At 40.9% G+C, this 25,467-nt stretch overlaps 1 protein-coding gene across 3 annotated transcripts in view; it reads right to left on the bottom strand.

Annotated features, from left to right (window-relative positions):
- Positions 1–25,467, bottom strand: part of GARRE1 (granule associated Rac and RHOG effector 1) — an 85,063-nt gene that overhangs the window by 38,952 nt on the left and 20,644 nt on the right. For all 3 annotated transcript variants that reach the window (XM_061387930.1, XM_061387933.1, XM_061387931.1), the window contains exon 2: positions 12,897–14,185. In XM_061387930.1, coding sequence (XP_061243914.1) covers positions 12,897–13,391 — 495 coding nt within the window. In that variant the 5' untranslated portion in view covers positions 13,392–14,185. The remainder of the gene's footprint in view (positions 1–12,896; positions 14,186–25,467) is intronic.

The following is a 25,467-nucleotide window of genomic DNA, read 5'->3' as shown; positions in this document are numbered from 1 at the left end:
GTCCTGTGGCCACTGCTGAGTTTTCCAAATTTGCTGGCATATTGAGTACAGCAGTTTCACAGCATCATCTTTCAGGATTTGGAATAGCTCAACTGGAATTCCATCACTTCCACTAGCTTTGTTTGTAGTGATGCTTTCTAAGGCCCACTTGACTTCACATGCCAGGATGTCTGGCTCTAGGTCAGTGATCACACCATTGTGATTATCTGGGTCATAAAGATCTTTTTTGTACAGTTCTTCTGTGTATTCTTGCCATCTCTTCTTAATATCTTCTGCTTCTGTTAGGTCCATACCATTTCTGTCCTTTATCGAGCTCATCTTTGCATGAAATGTTCCCTTGGTATCTCTAATTTTCTTGAAGAGATCCCTAGTCTTTCCCATTCTGTTGTTTTCCTCTATTTCTTTGCATTGATCGCTGAAGAAGGCTTTCTTATCTCTTCTTGCTGTTCTTTGGAACTCTGCATTCAGATGCTTATATCTTTCCTTTGTTCCTTTGCTTTTCACTTCTCTTCTTTTCACAGCTATTTGTAAGGCCTCCCCAGACAGCCATTTTGCTTTTTTGCATTTCTTTTCCATGTGGATGGTCTTGATCCCTGTCTCCTGTACAATGTCACAAACCTCATTCCATAGTTCATCAGGCACTCTATCTATCAGACCTAGGCCCTTAAATCTATTTCTCACTTCCACTGTATAATCATAAGGGATTTGATTTAGGTCATACCTGAATGGTCTAGTGGTTTTCCCTACTTTCTTCAATTTAAGTCTGAATTTGGCAATAAGAAGTTCATGATCTGAGCCACAGTCGGCTCCTGGTCTTGTTTTTGCTGACTGTATAGAGCTTCTCCATCTTTGGCTTCAAAGAATATAATCAATCTGATTTTGGTGTTGACCATCTGGTGATGTCCATGTGTAGAGTTCCTGGTCTGGTCTTGTTTCTACTGACTGTATAGAGCTTCTCCATCTTTGGCTGCAAAGAATATCATCAATCTGATTTCGGTATTGACCATCTGGTGATGTTCAGGTGTAGAGTCTTCTCTTGTGTTGTGGGAAGAGGGTGTTTGCTACGACCAGTGCGTTCTCTTGGCAGAACTCTATTAGCCTTTGCCCTGCTTCATTCTGTATTCCAAGCCCAAATTTTGTTACTCCAGGTGTTTCTTGACTTCCTACTTTTGCATTCCAGTCCCCTATGATGAGAAGGACATCTTTTTTGGGTGTTCGTTCTAAAAGGTCTTGTAGGTCTTCATAGAACCGTTCAACTTCAGCTTTTTCGGCATTACTGGTTGGGGCATAGACTTGGATTACTGTGATATTGAATGGTTTGCCTTGGAAATGAACAGAGATCATTCTACCGTTTTTCAGATTGCATCCAAGTACTATATTTTCAACTCTTTTGTTGACTATGATGGCTACTCCATTTCTTCTAAGGGAGTCTTGCCCACAATAGTAGATATAAATAATGGTCATCTGAATTAAATTCACCCATTCCATCCCATTTTAGTTCACTGATTCCTAAAATGTCAATGTTCACTCTGCCATCTCCTGTTTGACCACTTCCAATTTGCCTTGATACATGGACCTAACATTCCAGGTTCCTATGCAATATTGCTCTTTACAGCATTGGACTTTACTTCCATCACCCATCACATCCACAACTAGGTGTTGTTTTTGCTTTGGCTCCATCTCTTCATTCCTTCTGGAGTTATTTCTCCATTCTTTCTCCAGTAGCATATTGGGCACCCACCAACCTGGTGAGTTCATCTTTCAATGTCATACCTTTTTGCCTTTTCATACTATTCATGGGGTTCTCAAGGCAAAAATACTGAAGTGGCTTGCCATTCTCTTCTCCAGTGGACCACGTTTTGTCAGAAATGTGACCTGTCCATGACCCGTCCATCTTGGGTGGCCTTACATGGCATGGCTCATAGTTACACTGAGTTAGACAAGGCTGTGGTCCATGTGATCAGTTTGGTTAGTTTTCTGTGATTGTGGTTTTCATTCTGTCTGCTCTCTGATGGATAAGGATAAGAGGCTTATGGAAGCTTCCTGATGGGAGAGACTGACTGAGGGGGAAACTGGGTCTTGTTCTGGTGGGCGGGGCCATGCTCAGTAAATCTTTAATCCAATTTTCTGTTGATGGGCAGGGCTATGTTCCCTCCCTGTTGCTTGACCTGAGGCCAAACTACAGTGGAGGTAATGAAGATAATGATGACCTTCAAAGGTCCCATCCATGCCCTGCTACACTCAGTTTCTCCGACCCAGCAGCAGGTCACCACCAACCCACGCTTCCGCCGGAGATTCTTGGACACTCACGGGCATGTCTGGGTCAGTTTCTTGTGGGGTCACTGCTCCTTTCTCCTGGATCCTGGTGTGCACAAGGTTTTGTTTGTGCCCTCCAAGAGTCTGTTTCCCCAGTCCTATGGAAGTTCTGGTGGTTCTATGGTGGGGTTAATGGCAACCTCCTCCAAGAGGGCTTATACCATTACCCAGGTCTGCTGCACCCAGAGCCCCTGTGGCAGGCCACTGCTCTTCCTGATGGGAGAGCAGCAAGAAGGGGCTGTGTTCCCTCCCTGTTGCTTGACCTGAGGCCAAACTATGGTGGAGGTAATGAAGATAATGATGACCTTCAAAAGGTACCTGTATCTCCACAGGAGACACTCAGACACAGTTCAGGCTCAGTCTCTGTGGGCTGGGCGTGTGTTTTGCCCCTTCCCAGATCTAAGCAGCTCAGGTGACTAAGTGCTTGTCAAGCATACTGTCCCAGGTAAGTCATGCGTCTTAATCACCTCCCCAGTCCCAGCCACTTGGTTTCCTGGGTGCCCCGCATGTCTCTTCTAGAGAGCTGATCTCAGGCTGCGACCCTCCTGGCGGAAGATGTATCTCTGGGGTTGAGACTGTAGCAGCCCCTTGCTTTCCCGCTCTGGCTGTCCCAAGCCTGCCTCTCTGCCTCCAGGTGGGGAGGGGCCGGTACACAGCTAGCTCTCCTTTGGTATTCAATCCTTTGTTCTGTGAGCAGGCCAGGCCAGGTTAGGTTGTTAGGTTAGAGCCTTTCCAGGAAAGTTCTCTTTTCTGCAGTAGTGGTTAGACTTGTATTCTGTGGGTTTCTTTTTTTCCTTCTCCCAGTTACATTGCCTCCTGAGATTCCAAAACTCCCCACAGACCCGCCTGTGAGAGGGTTTCCTACTGTGTGGAAACTTCTCCTCCTTCACCATTCCCTCCCCAGGACAGGGCTTCATCCCTAACTCTTGTCTCTCTTTTTGTATTTTATATTTTGTCCTACCTCCTTTCGAAGAGAATGGGCTGCCTTTCTGGGTGTGTGGTGTCCTCCGCCAGTGTTCAGAAGTTGTTTTGTGGAAGCTGCTCTGCATTCAAATGATCTTTTGATGAATTTGTGGGGGAAAAAGTGGTCTCCCCTTCCTATTCCTCTGCCACCTTGTCTTTTTAGTAACTATGACTTTTTAGTAACTATGAAATATTAAATTATAGTCTCCTAAAAGAAAGCAACACTGCCATTTTAGTCACCAAAATTGCAAGCACAGCATTCTTTCCTCGACTACTCCTTGCTGCTGGGGTCCTGCCTTCAGAGGTATCTTTCCTCTATTCTCATCATTTTCTCCCTTGATTCACTTTTATTTCCTTCATTTTTTTCTGAAAAGCACTTACCTTTTTACTCATCACTATACCTTACTCAATAATACTCTCTGTGATACTGTGATTAATAATAAATACGTATTTTGGTCTTTTCCCATGGTTCCTGGCACACAGCTCCTAAAACCCTTGGAATTTTCTAAGTGAATAAGAGAGAGAAAGTATCTTTTGTTATTCATAACAAACATCTTTCAACCATACCTGAGTTTGTGTTAACGAGGTGACTTTTGGAAAGTCCCTAAGGATAGGGGCTGGTTGCCAGGGGAACCAAGTTTGAAACTTTCAGCCCAACCCCTCTGGAGAAGGGAAAACGCTGGAGAGAGAATCAATCACCAACAACCAAAACTGAATCAACCACACCTGTGAAATGAAGGTTCAGAAACGCCCAAAGGATGGGGTTCAGAAAGATTCTGGAATAAAGACCATGTGCAGGTGCTGAGAGGATAGCAGGCCTGGAAAGAGCATGGAAGCTCACACCACTTACCACAAACTTTGCCTTATGCATATCTTTCATCTGGCTGGTCCTAAGTTACATCCTTTTATAATTGAGTTTTTTTCTGAGATGAAAAAACATTTCTCAGAAATGTTTTTTTCTGAGTTCTGTGAGCTGTTCTAACAAATTAATCAAATCTGTGGAAGGGGTCATGGGAATCTTTTGATTTATAGCCAGTTGTTAAGAAACACAGGTAACTCCCTGGACTTGTAACTGGTATCTAAGTGAGGGGGTAGGGGGAATCTTGTGGGACTGAGCCATTAACTGTGGGATCTGATGCTAACTCCAGGAAAAAGTGTTAGAACTGGGGCTTCCCTGGTGGTTTGGTGGCTAAAACTTTGTGTTTCCAATGCAAAGGTCCCAGGTTTTATTCCTGGTCAGGGAACTAGATTCCACATGCCTGCAACTAAGAGTTTGCATGCTGCAACTAAAAAAGATTCCACATGCTGCAGTGAAGATCAAAGATTCCAAATGTGGCAACTAAGACCCAGTGCAGCCAAATGAATAAAAAAAGAAAGAGATATATATTTAAATATATAAATGTGTGTGTGTGTGTGTGTGTGTGTGTGTGTATATATATATATATAAACGTGTTAGAACTGATCCCAAATTGCTTTGTATAGGAAAACCCCCCAACAACAAACTTAGGACCAGAGTGCCAGAGGAGTATTCTGTGAGTAGACAGAACACAGGAGTTTTCCTAAATACTTCCGTTCCTGTTAGAAGACCACTTCGTATGAACAAATCACTCCATGAAATGCAATTATTTATTGGGTGTTCCTGACACATTACGCCTGTCATGTGGTCATAAGTTTCTCTCTCCCTTTTTTTTAAACTTGGAAAATGTCTACTGCTAAGTCCCTTCAGTCGTGTCCGACTCTGTGCGACCCCATAGACGGCAGCCCACCAGGCTCCCCCATCCCTGGGATTCTCCAGACACACAAAAACAGAGTATAACAACCCCTCACCCCATGTACCCATCAAAAAGCTTCAACAACTAAAAACATTTTGCTGTGTTTTTTTCATCCTTCTCCCCAACTCTACCTTATTCTGTTGGAATGTTTTGGAGCAAATCCCAATCAACCAGGACCCAATACATGTTCAAAGTTCCCAACTTATTTTTAAAAATGTCTTTTTAGGGGGAATTCCCTGGTGGTCCAGTCCTTAGGACTCCATGCTTTCACTGCTGAGGACCCGGGGTCGAGGAACTAAAATCCCATCAGCTATGTGGTATAGCCAAAAAAAATCTTTTTTATTTTTTGGTTTGAATTTCAACTCCAAAAAGCTCCTTTTATTTGGTTGTTTTATCTCAATTCTCTTTTAATTTGTATCTCTTAACTCTCTACTGAATTTTTCTTCATGCTACTAGACTTGCTGAACAAATCAGGTCAACTGCCTATAGAATATGCCACTTTCTGGATTTGTCTGATTGTGATTGCTCCCTTGTGGTGTTATATAACTTGTGCCACCACACCCCACATTTCCTGTAGAGTGGTAATTCCTTCTAGAGGCTTGATTAGATTATTTCAGGGTCCTTCCCACCCCAGGATATGGCAGAAAGATGGATAAGTACAAGACTGCATTATGGGAGTGCTGTATAGTTCTTATTAGGAGACACAATCACATGGCTGCCTCTGATTCAGTGATGCTGAGGTTGACCAATGGATTTGGCTGAGAAAAGCCTGATTCCTCTCTAGCAGCCTTTTATCAAATGATTTTATCTTATATTGTTGACCACCACCTGAGTCAATTAATTCATTATGGTCTGCAAAATGGTGAGTTTTCTAATCGTATCATCTTTTCTACACAGGAGAGTACTCAGAATCTTCTAAATAGAAGAAAACTTCCCTCGTCCACTAGGACTACATTTGGTTACCCTGAAAAATGTCTGTAGTGGAGAAGCAGAAAATTTGCTTAATTCCTCATTTTTCTCCTTTTAATTAGCAATTTTCAGAATAATGAGTGGGCTGCACTTCTTTTTTTTTTTTTTTTCATCTTTTTCTATCCTTTTATTTATTCTTGTTGGCACTGAGTTTTCTTTTTTTTTTTTTTAATTGAAGGCTAATTACTTAACAATATTGTGGTGGTTTTTGCCATACATTCACATGAATCCACCATGGGTGTATATGTGTTCCCCATCCTGAACCCCCCTCCCACCTCTCCCCATCCCATCCCTCAGGGTCATCCCAGTGCACCAGCCCTGAGCACCCCGTCTCATGCATCGAACCTGGACTGACGATCTGTTTCACATATGTTAATATACATGTTTCAAAGCTATTCTCTCAAATCATCCCACTCTCACCTTCTCCCACATGGTCCAAAAGTCTGTTCTTTACATCTGTGTCTCTTTTGTGCACAGCACTTCTTAATAAATCAAAGGATCCAGTCCCTCCAGAGTAGATGATATCCTCTGGCCCCAGGGGCTTCTACCCATAAAAGATGGGCTGGGAAGGCAGGAAATCTTATTTGTTGTTCACAGTGAAATTTTGCACAATCACCCAAATTTCAACTGCCTAATTAATTACAGCTTCTCCTAATAGTTAAAATCTGAAGACAATTTAGATAACAGATTCAGTTGGTTAAAAGAACAGCCAAGAAGAGTGACAGAAATTAACAGCCTGAAAACTGGATTTATATACTTTTTTTATAAAATGAATTTGAGTTTCTGATTAATACCAGCAATTTGAATTTTCATTTGGCATATATAGTTAGGAAACATTTACTCCATAATCTGTTATGGAAGGTCAACTAGATGAAACAAGAAAGAAGTAACATTGAATTTTACCTTTAGGCAAAAAAAAAAGAAAAAAAAAACACTATGCAAATTTAATTCCATTAGGGTTAATGAAAATCACATTTTGAAACCAGCTTCTAATATTTTCCATTACCATTGCTCTGCAGCATTTCTGGCATACATCTATCCAAAATAAATGTTAAAATGCTTGAATAAAGGTCCTTAAGAGTCAGTCAGTGATCACAAATAAATTATTTCAAACAGATTCATAGGTACACAGTACAGAAAAGATATCTGTCAATGCACAGAACTGAAAGCCAAGGTGCAATTACATAAAGACTTGATTTAAAGTCTATTTATAATATGGTGATACAGGGGGTTCTCTGATTTGCAAGGTCCACGTGTGCAGATTCAACCAACTACAAGTCAAAAATATTCAGGGGAAAATACTCCAGAAAGTTCCAAAAAGCAAAACTTGAATCTACCATGCAGGCAACTATTAGATAGCATTTACACTGAATTTAACAACTATTAACACTGCATTTAAACTGTATTAAGTTTTATAAATAATCTAGAGATTATTTAAATTACACATGGGAATGTGTGTAGGTTCTATATAAATATTATGCCATTTCATATAAGGGACTTGAGAATCTTCAGATTTCTGTACAGGGGGTTCTAGAACCAATCTCCTGCAGGTGCTGAGGGATACTGTACTTGGAAAGTCATTAAAAATGCTGGAAGATATAAAATACATCCCTTTAAAGGCATACAACTCTTGGGAACCCCGTATCAATACTGAGGCCCCATTGTGAAACCAGAGCCCCAGAGCTCCCAAGTGGTGAAGAAAGCAAGGCGAGAGGTGTCATCACTTCGTCTTGCTGCCCTCCTCTCATCCTCCCTGCAGAGGATGACCTCTTTACCTGTCTGACCTCACCCCTCGTGTCCGTTTCACTCACTGTTTCAGCCACGACAGACCCTCACTGCTCTTCACACACTCAGGTTTGCTCCTGCCTCAGGAGCTTTGTTCCCTCTCCCCAGAACCCTCTTTTCCTGGTTATCATCAAGGCCTGCTTCTTCATCTCCCCCAGTTTCTTTCTCAAATATCACATTCTCACTGATGCCTTTTCTAACCAAGTGTCTAAGATCACAGTCCTCATCTATCTGCATGAAAGGAGGCATTTCTGTCTTGTTTGCCGCTGCTTCCTCTGTGCCTGGCACAAAGAAAGTGTGCAATATAAATACCTGTGTAATGAACACATGAACTACAAGTCAGTTTCCTTCTTTCACTTATATATTTGCACTGAAAAAGTAATTTTATTTAAAACGAGTGACAGATGTTTGTAAAAAGAAGTTAACATTTGTGACTTTCTAATAAATAGAAAACCTAGTTAGGGGATTGCCTATACTTCTTTAATATGAACTACATGTTTTGCTTGCAAATGAGTCTAAGGCTCAGTATCAGTTAGGATACCAGATTTTTAGGACAAATAAAACTGAGGTAGACAAAACCAAAGAGAACTCACAGCCACAACTCATGTAGCCTGGCCTTTAACAGGAACATTGGAATTAACACACCAATGGAGATGTCCCTAGACTCGAAAAGATAAAGACAGCAGGACTCATATGGTCTACCTGTAAAAAATGCTGTGGGATGTCAAAGCTTTATATGATGAACAAATCCAATGTGGGAAACCATATTTTTCCTGAATTCATTTTGGCTGGACTGATAGTTCAAGACTTACACAAAGGAATCCCCATGGAGCACTTGATTAAGATCATATTTCTCATTTTAGACAACATTCCAGTTCATACACAAAGTAAACTCTACATTTTCTATAAATCCAGAGGGGTGAAAATCCCACCTGAACTGTCAACTGGCTTGTTCAAAAATTCCTAGCTACTGCAAGTGTCCCACATCCCTCTCCATTCCCTTCCCTGAGTGTCCCCATTCTATGCATGCTCAGTTGCTCAGTCATGTCTGACTCTTTTGCAACCCCATGGACTGTAACCCAACAGGCTCCTCTGTCCATGGAATTTTCCAGGCAAGAATACTGGAGTGGCTAGCCCTTTCCTACTCCAGGGGATCTTCCCAACCCAGGGATTGAATCTGCATCTCTTGCGTCTCCTGCACTGGCAAAGTGGGTTCTTTACCACTGCGCCATCTGGGAATTTAGTTACAAGGTAATAGAGCAGTGACTACTGGTAGAAGAGGTCCCTAGGGGCTTTTATGCTGAAAAGATCCTAACAGTTTTTACATCAAGCAAGGTAATACTATTGCCATCTTATAACTCCCAAAGAGACAATAACGCAGAAGGGAAAGGGAGGTGGCCTGCCTAAGGAACCAGGAAAGAAACAAGTAAAGCAAATGTCCTAGGAGTGGCAACTTTTTCCACCTAAAAGCGTCCTGGTGAGAAGAACAACCTGCTGTACATTCCTCTCTGATGCTGGCTCTGTACATAATTGTGCTCTGTACTTCAGAGAAGGGCTAATAGCACCTTTCAGGCCATGCTGGAAGCAATAACCACATGGGATGACAACCAAATGGGTACAGTATTTCACACACTGACTGCTTCTGATCTTCACAAGAACTCTTGTGAAGGTGGGTGGTAATTCCATCTTACAGATGGGCAAACTGAGGCTTACAGATGTTAGAGATTTGCTTGACATCACACAGATAATAAGAAGCAGAGTCATTTTCTAAACCCACATTTTCTGATTCTATGCCCCATAATAAGCAGTGTCAAGAGCACTAGTTAATACTCACAACTTACTTCTCTAACAGTGAGATTATGAGGGTGAACCACCTGAAGTAAGGGGCAGAGTCACTAATGAATACAGACAGGACAGGACTCATGTACACCCTGCCTGCCCCAGAGCACAGTCAGCAACTGCAGTTCCTAGACACAGGCAGCAGGGTCTGTCAATCAGTGAGCATATCCCAAACCTGACTTTAACTCAGGGAGCGTCAGAAGCATGTTTTCGCCCCCTCAAGGGGTGGGACAGTGGAACTAGTACTCTATCTCAAGTTTGAAACAGTCAAGCGTTTGAGCACTGAATTCAGGGCTTTCTTCAACCACAGTCCTAGGCTCAGCTGCCAAGCACAGGTCCTTGCCTAGTCAGTCAAGTTCATCGATGTTAGACCACAGATTCTTTCCCCAAGGACAAATGCTCAAGAGTGTCTCTGGGCCTTGCTGATAAAATCTTTAAAAGCCAACACAGGGGGAAAAATGCCTAACTATTCCATTTGAATTGGTGAATATCCTGAGAGAGAGGGACCACGGCAGTACATAAATTCCAGAAACAACAAATACTGTTCTGTGGAAAGAGCAAAATGTTAAGTCTGCAGGCCTACATTTGGCAATCACATTTTAGGATTTACTTTTATGTCAGCAGTTTGAAACCCAGAATACAACATAGATTCTAAAACCTATCAACAGCACTTAGTTTCCAGTTTAGACTCTGAAAGCCTGTTTAGCCCATTATACACAAAAACATGGTAGTGTTCCAGCTATCCTAATCACATTTCAATGGGGAAAGTCAAGCCAAAATTTCAAACCACATCAAGAAATATTTCCCCTTCTCAGCTCAGATGGTCCACACTGGTCCCAGAAAAGCAGAAGGGACCAGCTAAGTGCCACTGCACCCAGTGGATTACTGAACTCCAAGTCCTCAGGGTTAGTTCATCCTTCTCTAGTTGTCCTGTCCTGGGGAACAAGGGCACTGGCCCATTGGGTCAGAGGGGAAGTGGCCCTGGAGGCCTAGCTCTGTCTCCTCCAGCACTTGGAGCCACGGTCTGAAGAAGAGCTCAGTAATGTTCATGTTAAAATAAGAGGCTTTGGCTTCATTTTTCAAACCACTCTTGCCTGAAATTCTAAATAAAGCTAATGATGGTTGTGCCATTATAGGATGATAGCTGTAACAGTCTGGGCCTGTTCAACTGTTTCAGACAAGGCAGAGTCTCTAAGTGCTCTCTTGCCACATCTCTGCCCAGCAGCAATCAAGCACACAGGGAGCTGAACTTGGTTCTTCACATAAAACAAACAAAAGTCACAGCTGTGTATCTGTGCATGTGCACACAGTAGTCTGGAATGGCACACACCAACCCAGTTAACAGTGGTCTCTTCCAGGAAAAGGAATGAGATGGGAAAGTCGAGCAGTAGTGTTAAATTTTACTGCTTGAGTTTCTCTTGAGAAGTACAATTTTTTTCAAAATATGCTTTATATATGATTTACATGTATAATATTAAAAAATACTTTAAACTTTGCCAAGCCACTTTTAAAAACACTTCAAAATCATGCTTTCTCTGAATATATGCCATGACCATAGGAAAAAAATCAGAAAATAAAAATATATTTGGATAGGTTCAAAACAGAATGACCCAAGGAAGATATTACACACGTATACATTTATACCAGCAGATTCAGCAATAGGCCAAATTGAGTCCAATAGACAAGTCTACAAGGGAAAACTGGTTATCACATTTTTAAAGGGTTATTTTTAAAAAACCCAAAAAACAAAGAATTTGTGACAGAGACAAATGTGGCCCACGCAGCCTAAAATTTACTATTTGCCCTCTACAGAAAAAATGTGAAGATGCCTAATGCCTGATTTAAACCAAGACTATTATTTCTTCTCAAAAATAATTTTAAATTCCTCTTGGAGGATTTTCCCAGTGGTTCAGTGGTTAAGCATCCACAATGCAGGAGACATGCGTTCGATCCCCAGGTCCAAAAAGATCTCACATGCCGTGGAGTAACTAAGTCCATGTGCCACAACTACTGAGCCCACACGCCTAGAGCCCACGCTCCACAACAAGAGAAGACACTGCAATGAGAAGTCGGCGCACTGCAGCTAGAGAGCAGCCCCCACTCGCCACAGCTGGAGAAAACCTGTGCGGCAATGAAGACCCAGCACAGCCAAAAATAAAACAAAACAATTCCTCTTGGAAATGCTTTCCAAATCACAATATGCCTTTCAAACACAATAAAAGTGAGTCATAACACTTAATAGCTTAGCTTTTGTTCCCCCCAAACCCACAACATTATAAATTAGCTTATTCAGCCACTGCAATCATCAGATTTGGTTCAGAAGACTGGTGATTTCCGAAAATCAAATACAACCCCGGGATGCTGAAAAAACATTCTCCCTCCTAGCATCCAGAAACCTAACCTCTGATGTGTTGCTAAAATGTACAAGGACACACGGAAAAATCAAACTCAGAAGAACTCTCTGAGCAACTAAAAATAATTTTAAAAATCTAGCAGTGAAGCGAATTTACCAGATGACAGTTTAACAATTATTTTCTAAATGAAGGAAGGAAAAACATCACCTTTATTCTGAATGAAATTCATATTCCAATTTTATAATCTAAAGCCCTGAAAAGGGGAGAATATTTCATTTTGACTATCAAAGACCTAAGAAATGTCCTGAATAAGAATCAAATGTATCCTAATATGAACAACTGTAAATTCAGAACTGGAAAAATACCTTTATCCTGTAAACATGTGTAGAACTTGCTACATTAAACCAACGGGTCTATATAATGACAATTCACAAATAAATCTTTATAATCACATTTAGAATTCTCAGTCCCTACTGTGTACTTTATCCCCTGGAGAAGGAAATGGCAACCCACTCCAGTATCCTTGCCTGGGAGATCCCATGGACAGAGGAGCCTGGCGGTCTACAATCCATGGGGTCGCAAGAGTCGGACACGACCGAATGACTATCACATCACATCACATCACTGTAACAGCATGTTACTTGGAAATTAAGTTCCAAGTTGAAAATTTAAAGAAAATCTAGGCTGATTCATTTAATAATCTTTTATCCTACTTAATTTTAAATAAAGCAATTAAAAACCTGGCATGCAAAAAAAATTTTTTTTCACAAGAACACAGTATCAATGGAAAGAGGACGAAGACCATCATTTCAGTGATTTGAGAAAAAACAAAAACAACATTCTCACTTACCTCTGGAATACACTTTCCAACCCAAGTATGACAGAGAAGATACTCTACCTCAATGTCCTGGAGACTGAATTCCTTCTGATCTGTCAAGTTCGCAGCCCCAGCACTAAGTTCCATCAGCATCTTGGCAATCTCGGGCTTAATGGCTGAAGTCAGCCGACTGGCTGCTTCCATGACGTGCTCCTGCACATCTTTGAGCTGCATGGCTGCCTTGGAGTAGTGAGAGTTCCTGAACACAGTGCTGAAGAGATCTGTGAGGAAAGTACTGGCACGGCAGAAGACGTTGAGGGCGTCCAGGTACTTGGAGATGCCCTGCTGGATGTCAGCAATGGGAGTGGAGTGGGGCATGGCATGGTGGCAGCTGCCTGCAGCGGTCAGACTGCCCAGGGGGGTGGTGGTGGCCGTAGATGCCAGGGGAGCACTCAGTGCTCGGCCCAGCTCGGGCATTGGGTACTGCTGGTGCTGCTGCACCTTCTGCTTGGACCCGCCAAGCAGGAAGCGCCGCTTGTAGTCCATTTTACTGTCCTGGGCACTGCAGCAATACATGCGGGAAGGGGACTGTCCCAGTGACCGGGAGAGGGTCAGGGTTCCAATTCCTTTTTCTTTCTTCCTAAAACCGTGGCTAGGTATAAAAATAGTGGAGTTCTGCAAATCTAAGTTTTAAAAAAGGCATTTCCATGAGGCAGGTGACCATGTGATCCAATGTCGACGTGAAAAGGACAAGAAGTTTATATAGTTAATATTTTCAGTGGAAGCAGGACCTCTGACAAAAAATAAGTGTGTCCAAAATGCTATATAAGAACTGTTAGCATTCTACCCTCTTAATAAAAAGATATGGTTGCTGAGAAAAATGTTTACTGAGAACTGCTTTGCAAGAATATTTTGATACTTGTATTTACAATGGCAGAAAAATAACTTAACTTTAAAAAATGTAATATAATGTATCTTCAATATACCAGAAAAGTGAGAACCCAAAAACCCACAAGCTGATCAACAGCAATTTAAAAAGCAGTACAGAATCACTTCACACTAAGTCCTTAGGAAGGAAGATCAAATCTGCAGAATTTTGACAGAGCCTGCCTGCCAAATCCATTTACCTGTAAAGCTTCTTCTAAATGCGAAAAATTTCCAAATTTCCTTTAATATTTTCTGAAAACAAGTTTTTTTTTCTTCAAAAAAATGGCATTTGTTATTATAAGTCTTCTTCTTTCCTTTTGTTTGCTGAGGTAGCGGTTTCCTTGTAACATTAATAAGAGGTGCTTCCAGACTGGGTTGGCCCTCAATTGTAAAGTCTGAAGCAAGAATGCACAGATGTACTTGTAAGGCTTCTAAGTCATTTCCTGTGAGGGGGAGAAATAAGATAGAATTAGGAGAGTTATAGGACAGTGAGTAATTCTAGAACATTAACTCCTGAAACGCTATCATCCACAAAGATGGGGTCCAAATGAATAAGAAACGTTATAAAAGAGTAGAACTACGATATGATGATGGTTAGAAAATTCCTCAAGTTGTAGTACAAAAATAACACAACAAAAAGTTTGATTCCACACAAACCGCTTCAAAGTTCATGCTGACAAGTGACACATCGCGCGGGGCCTGGACTAATGTTTGTGTTTGGCATTCCCTTGTTTTTTCCTCAAAGAGCTCACAAATCCACAAGAGGATTAGGAGAGTACCCGACTGGGACTGTTCACAAGTACAGCACTCAGAAAACCTTAAGGGGGATTGGGAAATGGAGCGATGAGCAAAAGACTGAGAAATCAAGGTTGTTATGAGGAAAATGTTACTCTACCTTAAGGAGATAGGCCATGATTGTACGCCAGGTTTTGATAAGTGCAAGAGTGATGGCCAGGGCTCATCAGGTGAAAGGACTACCACAGCAAAGACCCTGAAGCAGGATGACTTTAGGTCTGTTCAGGATACCCAGGTCGGCCGAAGTGCAGCATCAGAAAGACCGAGTCTGGAGAAGTGAGTGGCTGGCAGGTTTGCTTCTCATCCTCATCCAGTACCAATTTCCCCTCTAGATGATCGAAGGAAAGTCTAGGAGGCTGTGCTAGTTCCTACACCCTGGGGAGGCTTCTACACAACCCCTGGCTCTGGAGAGGTGCAAAAAGCAAGGTCTAAATATCTCTGGTTGTCATTTCTGAACCTACAGTAGTGAAGCAGTGTGATTCTCCCTCCACAGCTCATTAGGTTTACACTTGCCTTAACGATCTGCTCTCTCAAACAAAAATAGTTCAAATATATTTTATTGAATGACATATGTAGTCTACATGATGTCTGTATATAGCTTGGTATGTCAAGGCTGTATATTGTCACCCTGCTTATTTAACTTATATGCAGAGTACATCATGAGAAATGCTGGGCTGGAAGAAACACAAGCTGGAATCAAGATTGCTGGGAGAAATATCAATAACCTCAGATATGCAGATGACACCACCCTTATGGCAGAAAGTGAAGAGGAACTAAAAAGCCTCTTGATGAAAGTGAAAGAGGAAAGTAAAAAAGTTGGCTTAAAGCTCAACATTCAGAAAATGAAGATCATGGCATCTGGTCCCATCACTTCATGGGAAACAGATGGGGAAACAGTGGAAACAGTGTCAGACTTTATTTTGGGGGGCTCCAAAATCACTGCAGATGGTGGCTGCAGCCATGAAATTAAAAGACCCTTACTCCTTGGAAGAAAAGTTACGACCAACCTAGATAGCATATTGAAAAGCAGGGACATTACTTTGCCAACAAAGGTCCATCTAATCAAGGCTATGGTTTTTCCAGTGGTCATGTATGGATGTGAGAGTTGGACTGTAAAGAAAGCTGAGCGCCAAAGAATTGACGCTTTTGAACTGTGGTGTTCTCTTGAAGTCCATTCTGAAGGAGATCAGCCCTGGGATTTCTTTGGAGGGAATGATCATAAGCTGAAACTCCAGTACTTTGGCCACCTCATGCGAAGAGTTGACTCATTGGAAAAGACTCTGATGCTGGGAGGGATTGGGGGCAGGAGGAGAAGGGGACGACAGAGGATGAGATGGCTGGATGGCATCACTGACTTGATGGACGTGAGTCTGAGTGAACTCCGGGAGTTGGTGATGGACAGGGAGGCCTGGCGTGCTGCAATTCATGGGGTTGCAAAGAGTCAGACACGACTGAGCGACTGAACTGAACTACTTATTGATAACCAGATTTTCTTTCTTTCCACTTTGCTTTTTTGGTAGATAAAAATAAATATGTCATACCATGACATCACCGATTCAATGCACATGAGTTTGAACAAATTTCAGGAGACAGTGGAGGACACGGAAGCCTGGTGTGCTGCAGTTCATGGGGTCACAGAATCAGACATGATTGAGTGACTAAATAACAACCATCTTTTCATTCATTATATAGCCAATTACCATGCCTTCTTTATGATTCTACAATTTCATTAGGAACCCAGGAAGGTAGACAGGTTGTAAGAGCAAGAGATGAGAAAAGTGTTGTGAATACAAACACATACTCTAAAAGTACAAGCCTAACCCGGCTAGCATATAAATCCAATTAAACTAGCACCGTTTGTAGCTCTGTGTTCAAGAGAATTTTGACTCTTAAAAACTCTCATAAACTTTTCAAGAAATGAGATATCAAACAGCTATATGTAAGAAATATGTTCCCAAATGTTCATTTTTCAAATTAATTACATACAATAAGGCAATCACATCTATCCCTACTCAAGTGTTCCACTGTTACCAGTGTGGCTGTACAAATTCAGAAGGACAAGAGAAACACTCAGCAGGAGTGCTGAAGGATGGAAGGCTGCTCACATAGAAACTGTGTGCTCTGTGAAGGAAAACTATCACCTTGAACTGGCCACAGTGAGTCTTGAAAAGCCCTAAGGAACACGCTTCTTTGTTGTGTGTTGCACACTGGTGCTCCTGGCTCTGAGAGTCCACCCCCATTCCTCTGCCAGATGATTCAAGAAGGTCAAGTAAGGCCCACACACTCACTTAATTTTTTAATAAACATCATAAACATTAAACTTTTTCCCCTTTACATGCTTTCAAAGTTTATGTAGATGAAACTAGTAATGCTTAAATATACTACTTCACCAAATTCATCTGCAAATTCAATGCAGTCTCTATCAAAATTTGAACCTTTTCCACAGAAATAGGCAAGTTGATCCTAAAATGCATATGGAAGTGCAAGAGACCCAAGACCTACCAAGTACTGAAACCAAGACGTCAGAGGACTCACACTTCCTAATTTGGAAACCTAGGTGTAAAGCTACAGTAATAAAGGCAGCAGAGCTCTAGGATAAGGAAAGACATATATATAAATGGAATGCGATTGAGAGTTTGGAATAAACCTAGACACCTATGCTCAGCTAATTTTAGACAAGGGCGCAAAACCATTCAGTTGAGAAAGAACAGTCTTTTCAATAAATGATGATGGGACAACTAGATATCCTCATGCAAAAAAAAAAAATATATGAATAAGAACCCCTCTCTTATATTATAAACAAAAAGTAACTCAAAATGGGTCAAAGACCTCAATGTTAGAACTAAAAATTTTAAAGCTCTTAAAAGAAAATATAGGTGCAAATTTTTGTGATCTTAGATTAGGCAATGGTTTCTTGGACACGACATCTTAAAACACAAACAATAAAAGAAAAAATAGATAAGCTGGACTTCATCAAAACTAAAAATATTTGTGCATCAAAGGTTACTACCAAGGTGAAAAGACAACCCACAGCATGGGCAAAAATAATGGAAAATCATGTATCTGTTAAGGGTCTAGTATCCAGAATATAAAAAGAACTTTAAAAAAAATTTTTTAAAGACAAATAACCTAGTAAAATGTGGGCAAATTATATGAACAGATGCTTCTTGAAAGACATACAACTAGCCAATAAGCAAATCAAATGATGCCCAACATGGATAGTCACTAGGGAAAAACAAATAAATCACAGTAAGATATCACTTCACACATGCTAGCATGACTACAGTAAAAACAAGCAAAAAACACAACAGAAAATAAGTGTGGGTGACAATGTGGAGAAACCGGAACCTTCCTAAGTTGCTGGTAGGAATGTGAAATGATGCTGCAACTGTGAAAAACAGTTTGGCAGTGCCTCAAAACGTTAAACAGAGAGTTGCCATTGAGACCAGGCAATTTCACTCTTAAGCATATACCCAAGAAAACTGAAAAACATCAGTTCATTAAAAAAAAAAAAAATTACACATGAATGTCCATAGCATCATTATTCACAATAGCCCAAAAGTGGAACAACCCAAGTCTATCAACTGAAGAATGAATAAACAAAATGTGTTACAGCCATACAATGGATATTATTCAACCATAAAAAATGAATGAAACATTGATAAATGCTTGGAGAAGGAAATGGCAACCCACTCCAGTATTCTTGCCTGGAAAATTCCATGGACAGAGGGCCCTGGCAGGCTACAGTTCATGGGGTCGCAAAGAGTTGGCCACAACTCAGTGACTGAGCACACTGATAAACGCTACAGTGTGACTGAACCTCAAAGACATTATGGTAAGAGAAAGAAGCCAGAGACAGAAGGCCAGATAATGTGAGATTCCACTAACACGAAACAGTCATATAAATCAAATGCAGAGAGACAGAAAAAAGTAGATCAGTAGTTGCCAGGACCGAAGGAGAGGAAGGAAATGGGGAGTGGTTATCAATTAATACAGTTTTTTGTTTTTTTTTTTTAGATGATAAAGACATTCTAGAATTAGATGGTGGTGATGGTTGCACAACTATACCTCAAGTTTAAAAAAATCATTAAAAAGGAAAAAAGAATTAAAGAAAAATATGAGAATGATGTCTCAGCAAATTCAGAATACTAATAAAAGCTACTAAAAAAAAAACAGAACCAAACAAATTCTGGAGTTGAAAAATATAATAACTGATATAAAAAAATTAAGGGCTTAACAGCAGATATAAACAGGAATCAGTGAAATTAAAGATTAACCAATTGAGATTATCTAGACTGAGAAACAGGAAGATAAAACTCTCAGAGACTGTGGGACACCACCAAGAATACCAGCATCACAGAAGAAGAGAGGGAGAAAGGCACAAAAAAAGTATTTGAAGAAATCAGTTCAGTTCAGGCGCTCAGCCGTGTCTGACTCTCTGCGACCCTGTGGACTGCAGGCTTCCCTGTCCATCACCAACTCCCAGAGCTTGCTCAAACTCATGTCCATCAAGTCGGTGATGCCATCCCACCATCTCATCCTCTGTCATGCCCTTCTCCTCCTGCCTTCAATCTTTCCCTGCATCAGGAGGGTCTTTTCCAATAAGTTCTTCGCATCAGGTGGCCAAAATATTGGCATTTCAGCTTCAGCATCAGTCCTTCCAACGAATATTCGGACTGATTTCCTTTAGGATTGACTGATTTGATCTCCTTGCAGTCCAAGGGACTCTCAAGAGTCTTCTCCAACATCACAGTTCAAAAGTATCAATTCTTCGGTGCTCAGCTTTCTTTATAGTCCAACTCTCACATCCAGACAGGACTACAGGAAAAACCATAGTTTTGACTAGATAGACCTTTGTTGGCAAAGTAATGGCTCTGCTTTTCAATATGCTGTCTAGGTTGGTCATAGCTTTTCTTCCAAGGAGCAAGCATCTTTTAATTTCACGGTTGCAGTCACTGTCTGAAGTGATTTTGGAGCCCCCAAAATAAAATCTCTCACTGTTTCCATGTTTTCCCCATCTATTTGCCACAAAGTGATGGGAGCGGATGCCATGATCTTAGTTTTCTGAATGTTGAGTTTTAAGCCAGCTTTTTCACTCTCCTCTTTCACTTTGATCAAGAGGCTCTTTAGTTCTTCTTCACTTTCTGCCATAAGGGTGGTGTCATCTGCATGTATGAGGTTATTGAAATTTTTCCTGAGAATCTTGATTCCAGCTTGTGCTTCATCCAGCCCAGTGTTTCTCATGATGTACTCTGCATATAAGTTAAATAAGCAGGGTGACAATATATAGTCTTGATGTACTCCTTTCCCGATTTGGAACCAGTCAGTTGTTCCATGTCCACTTAGTTCTAACTGTTACTTCTTGACCTGCATACACAGATTTCTCAGGAAGGAGGTAAGATGGTCATGTATTCCCATCTCTTTCAGAATGTTCCACAGTTTGTTGTGATCCACACAGTCAAAGGCTTTGGCGTAGTCAATAAAGCAGATGTTTTGCTGGAACTCTCTTGCTTTTTCTATGACCTAATGGATGTTGGCAATGTGATCTCTGGTTCCTCTGCCTTTTCTAAATCCGGCTTGAACATCTGGAAGTTGACAGTTCACATACTGTTGAAGCTTGGCTTGGAGAATTTTGAGCATTACTTTGCTAGCGTGTGAGATGAGTGCAATTGTGCGGTAGTTTGAGCATTCTTTGGCATTGCCTTTCTTTGGGATTGCAATGAAAACTCACCTTTTCCAGTCTTGTGGCTACTGATGAGTTTTCCAAATTTGCTGGCATATTGAGTGCGGCACTTTCATAGCATCATCTTTTAGGATTTGAAATAGCTCAACTGGAGTTCCATCACCTCCACTGGCTTTCTTTGTAGTGATGCTTCCTAAGACCCACTTGACTTCCCATTCCAGGATGTCTGGCTCTAGGTGGGTGATCACACCATTGTGATTATCTGGGTCATGAAGATCTTTTTTATATACTTCTTCTGTGTATTCTTGCCACCTCTTCTTACTATCTTCTGCTTCTGTTAGGTCCATACCATTTCTGTCCTTTATTGTTCCCATTTTTGCATGAAATATTCCCTTGGTGTCTCTAATTTTCTTGAAGAGATCTCTAGTCTTTCCCATTCTATTGTTTTCCTCTATTTCTTTGCATTGATCACTGAGGAAGGCTTTCTTATCTCTCCTTGCTATTCTTTGGAACTCTAAATTCAAATGGGTATATCTTTCCTTTCCTCCTTTACCTTTAGCTTCTCTTCTTTTTTCAGCTATTTGTAAGGCCTCCTCAGACAACTGTTTTGCATTTATTTTTCTTGGGGATGGTCTTGATCACTGCCTCCTGTACAATGTCACAAACCTATGTCCATAGTTCTTCAGGCACTCTGTCTATCAGATCTAATCCCTTGAATCTATTTGTCACTTCCACAGTGTAATTATAAGGAATTTGATTTAGACCATACCTGAATGGTCTAATGGTTTTTCCCTACTTTCTTCAATTTAAGTCTGAATTTGAAGAAATAAAGTTCCCAAATTTCTCAAACTTGATGAAAAGCACATGAATCTATACATTTATGAAGCTCAACAAACTCCAAGTAGGATAAACTAAAAAAAGAATTCAGTGTAGACACATTATAATGCAATGTCAAAAGCTAAAGAGAGACTCTTGAAAGCAACAAGAGAAAAACAACTCATTACATAAGTTGACTCTGTAGTTATGTAAGGTTGCTATGAACACTGAATTAGCAAATATTAAATCAGTACTCTTAGAAGACATACATGCAAAGTTAAGATCCCATAAATGTCTGGTGAAAACATTGTCACCAACCAATTAACATATAATCTTGTCTTATGTTTCTATTTACAGATACCTTAGTTAACATATATTGTTGATTCATTAACACTGAACTCACAGGCAATAGCAATATAACTCATACCTAATCAAGCTCATCAAACACATGGATTTTCTCTGTTAGGTACATCACAGCCTTCCTGGACTTAGGAACACTAGAGAGCACTTTAGCAATATACTTAGGGGCCATTTTAAACAGTGAAACTGCCAACAAAAAGTATAAAAATGCAAAAAACGTGGCACTTAAGAGACTATGAAAAGAATACTTGCTTATAGTCTGAGAGCTGAAATGAGAAGGCAGACCGTCACCCTGTTCAACCCCAGCTGGGGGTGTGCATGTTGGGCAATTCAAATTTTTTGCCACTTTGCACATGTCTACAACTGACCACAAGAGCTCTGCAAGTATTTATTTTATGTTGCAAATAAATTGTAGCCACTAAGCTAATCTGCAAACACAGGATCTGAGATTTGTGAGCATCTATGTGAGGATCAACTATGTACATAATACTACTTCAAACACTTGTATTCCCAACATAATGGGGTACTCCTCTTCTTAAAAATAAACAAAAACATCAATCTATGAAACAAATAATCAGAGGGTTACTGACCATCTTAAAAGATACATAGAAGCTCCTTTAAGTAGTGAACTCCAGGATATATTTAATGTAACAATTCAACTACTTCATTTTGGACAACCTTTCAGGATTTCATTGTGATTTTAAAAGGCTCAAGCTTATTTATTTAAGATATAATCCATCTGACAAATTAGAAGTACATAATTTATAGAGACAAATTTATGCTTTAAGAGAACAAGTATAGACTTGCCTGGTGGTGCAGTGGGTAAGAATCCATTTGCCAGTGCAGGGGACACAAATTCGATCCCTGGTCCAGGAAAATTCCCATGCTGCAGAGCAACTAAGCCCATGCACCACAAATATTGAATCCATGCTCTAGGGCCCGTGAGCTGCAAATACTGAGTCTGTGTGCCACAACTGCTTAAGCCCACGTGCCTAGAGCCTGTGCTCCACAAGAGAAGCCACCACAATGAGAAGCCCGAGCATCACAACTAGAGAGATCCCCGACTTGCCACAAATAGAGAAAATCCAAGAAAAGCAACGGAGACCCAGCAGAGCCAAGAAATAAATTAATTTTTTAAAAAGAGAGACAACAATTACATTTGGAGAATCATCTACTCCCTTTTTCCCTCTTCTAGAATCCATTATTTTAAAAATAAAATCTGTAAACACTAAACAAGCAGAGAAATTGTTATTGTTCATTACACTTTTTATTTTAGTGCTAAGCTCATGGTGAATATTTTTATAAAAATGCCAGTAGATATTACAACTGCTTAAAGAACAACTTAACAAGTTAAAATACACATTAATATCTCACTGACTGGTTTGCATATAGCTGCTTCATCAAAGATGATTACTGTAATCAAAAAGACGCACAATAACAAGTGTTGGTGAGAATGTAGAGAAACTGGAACCCTCATACATTCCTGGTAGGATTGTAAAAAGTATAGCACTTTGGGAAACAGTTTGGCAGCTCCTCAAAATAACTACAGTGTTACCACATGACCCAGCAATTCCACTCCAATGTATATATTCAAGAGAGGAAAAATATAAATTCACACAAAAACCTACACATTGATGTTCACAGCAGAATTATTCAAAATAATCAAAAAAAAAATAAGAAACAACACAAATCTCTTATCAACTGATTCATGAACAAATAAAATGTGGCATATACAATGGAACATTAAATATGTATTATGCACATATAAAGGAATGAAGTACTGATACATGCTATTATAAAACATGGACAGATTTTGAAAACACTGTACTAAGTGCAAGAGAAGCCAGACACAAGAAGCTACGTATTATATACCCTGACTGATACGTAATGCCCAGAATAGGAAGATCCATAGGAACAAGTAGATTTATGCAATGGAGAGTCACTGCTAATGAGTACAGGGTTTCTTTTCAGGGTAATAACAAGGTTTTGAAGTTAGATAGTGTGACTGTTGAACAACTCTGAATATACTATAACACATATGGTATGTGAATTATATCTCAACAAGGCTGTTATTTTCCCTATGTAACTTCTCATTTAACAGCAAAAGGTACATAATAAAAAATAAGTTTGGGGGACTGCTCTTGCAGTCCAGTGATTAAGACTCCAAGCTCAGGACTTCCCTGGTGGCTGTGATAAAGAATCCACATGCCAATGCAGGAGACATGGGTTTGATCCTTGATCCAGGAAGATCCCACACGCCTTGGAGCAACAAAGCCTCTGCACCACAACTACTGAGCATGCGCTCTAGAGCCCAGGAGCCACAACTGCTAAGCCCATGTGCCCTACAGCCTGTGCTCCTCAACAAGAGAAGCCACTGCCATGAGAAGCCTGTGTATCACAGCTGGAGAGCAGCTCCCACTCTCCACAACTAGAGAAAAGCCCGTGCAGCAACAAAGTCTCAGTACAACCAAAAATAAATAAATAAATAAATAATTTTTAAAAGTGACAAAATCTACATTAAAAAAAAAAGATTCCAAGCTCCCAATGCAGGGAGCATGGGTTCAATCCCTGGTCGGGGAACTAAGATCCTGCATGCCACAACAACAACAACAAAAAAAAGTTTTCCAGGGATACCTTTCAATTCAGATGAAGGAAAAAGATCTCAAGGTACTAAATGTCCTGCACTAGACTGCATAGTACCTACATCTTTACTGCCAGAACTCTAAATGCATATGGAAGTGTTCTATTCAGCACTATCCTTGTTAAGCTATGCTACAGGAACAAATCCTGAAAGGAGTGGCCTAACCTAAGATGATTTATTTCTTGCTCACATAACATTCAGTGAGGGTCTGGCAGCCCTTCAGCTTGTAGGGACATCACTGGAACTTGTACTTTCCACAGTCACCTTAGCACAAGAAAAGAAACCCATATCCACTCTTCACTGCCTCCCAGTGTAAGTGACACACATCACTTCCCAATATAAGTGACACACATCACTTCCCAACATAAGTGGCACACATCACTTCCTTTTGGTCAGAATTAGTCACATGTGCTAATGTAACTGCAAGATAAACTGGGAAATGTAGGGGGACACATGGAATATTAGTTAAGCAATACAGCTGGCCACAGTTGGCCACCCAGCACAGCTGTGGCTTGCAGTTTTTACCAGATGATGAAGAGCAATTCTGATTCCACAGAGTAGAGACTGTTTTGCAATTTGGTGTCCCTACAACTGCTGTCTAGAGGCCAGGTGACTCTCACATAGGCTGCTCTAGGACACGGCTCTCTGTTGTGTGTATGTATGCAGAGTTGGGAAGTAGAAGGAGGTGGGGAGGGAAAGGTCACAGATTCCTTTTAGAAACTGATGACAAAACACTCCATAGTCAAACATGTATCCAAAACACCAGAGTTTTCCTTCAGTTTTGGATTTGGAGTCCCAGGTGAAGAACCACCGGCCGTTCACACTCTCCGTGCTTCCCTTCCCTTCCCAACAGAAGAAGGCTACATAGAGCTGGAGGCAGCAGGTGACATCATCAAAACTGCATCTAGGGTTGGTCCAGCAGATACCAAACAGGGGAGGACAAAGGCTCAACTTAACACATTCCAGGGAACCAGAGAGAAATACATACTGGACCCTTAGTGATTTTTTATTTTTGCTTACTTTTTAATTTGTTTGTTGGTTGTTCGTTGGCCATGCCATTTGGCTTGTGGGATCTTAGTTCCCCGACCAAGGATTGAACCTGTGCCCCCTACAGGGGAAGCACTGGGTTCCTAATCACTGAAGCACCAGGGAATCTCCATATTGGATCCTCTGAATCCATATCACAGCCTGTGCACCTATATTCTGAAGGTGTGGTCCTCAGGTCATGAGCATCATAATTGAATTGTTAAAGACCAAAGGTGCAGGACTTCCCTAGTAGTCCAGAGGTTAAGACTCCACGTGCCAAGGCAGGGAACACGGGTTCGATCCCTGGTTCAGGAAGATCCCACATGCCGAGGAGCAACTAAGCCCATGCACCGAAACTACTGAAGCCATGCGCCCTAGAGCCCCTGCTCCCCAACAAGAGAAAC

Source organism: Bos javanicus, chromosome 18, assembly GCF_032452875.1.
Source record: "Bos javanicus breed banteng chromosome 18, ARS-OSU_banteng_1.0, whole genome shotgun sequence".
Classification (NCBI taxonomy): domain Eukaryota; kingdom Metazoa; phylum Chordata; class Mammalia; order Artiodactyla; family Bovidae; genus Bos; species Bos javanicus.
This window is presented reverse-complemented; position numbering and strand designations above follow the sequence as displayed.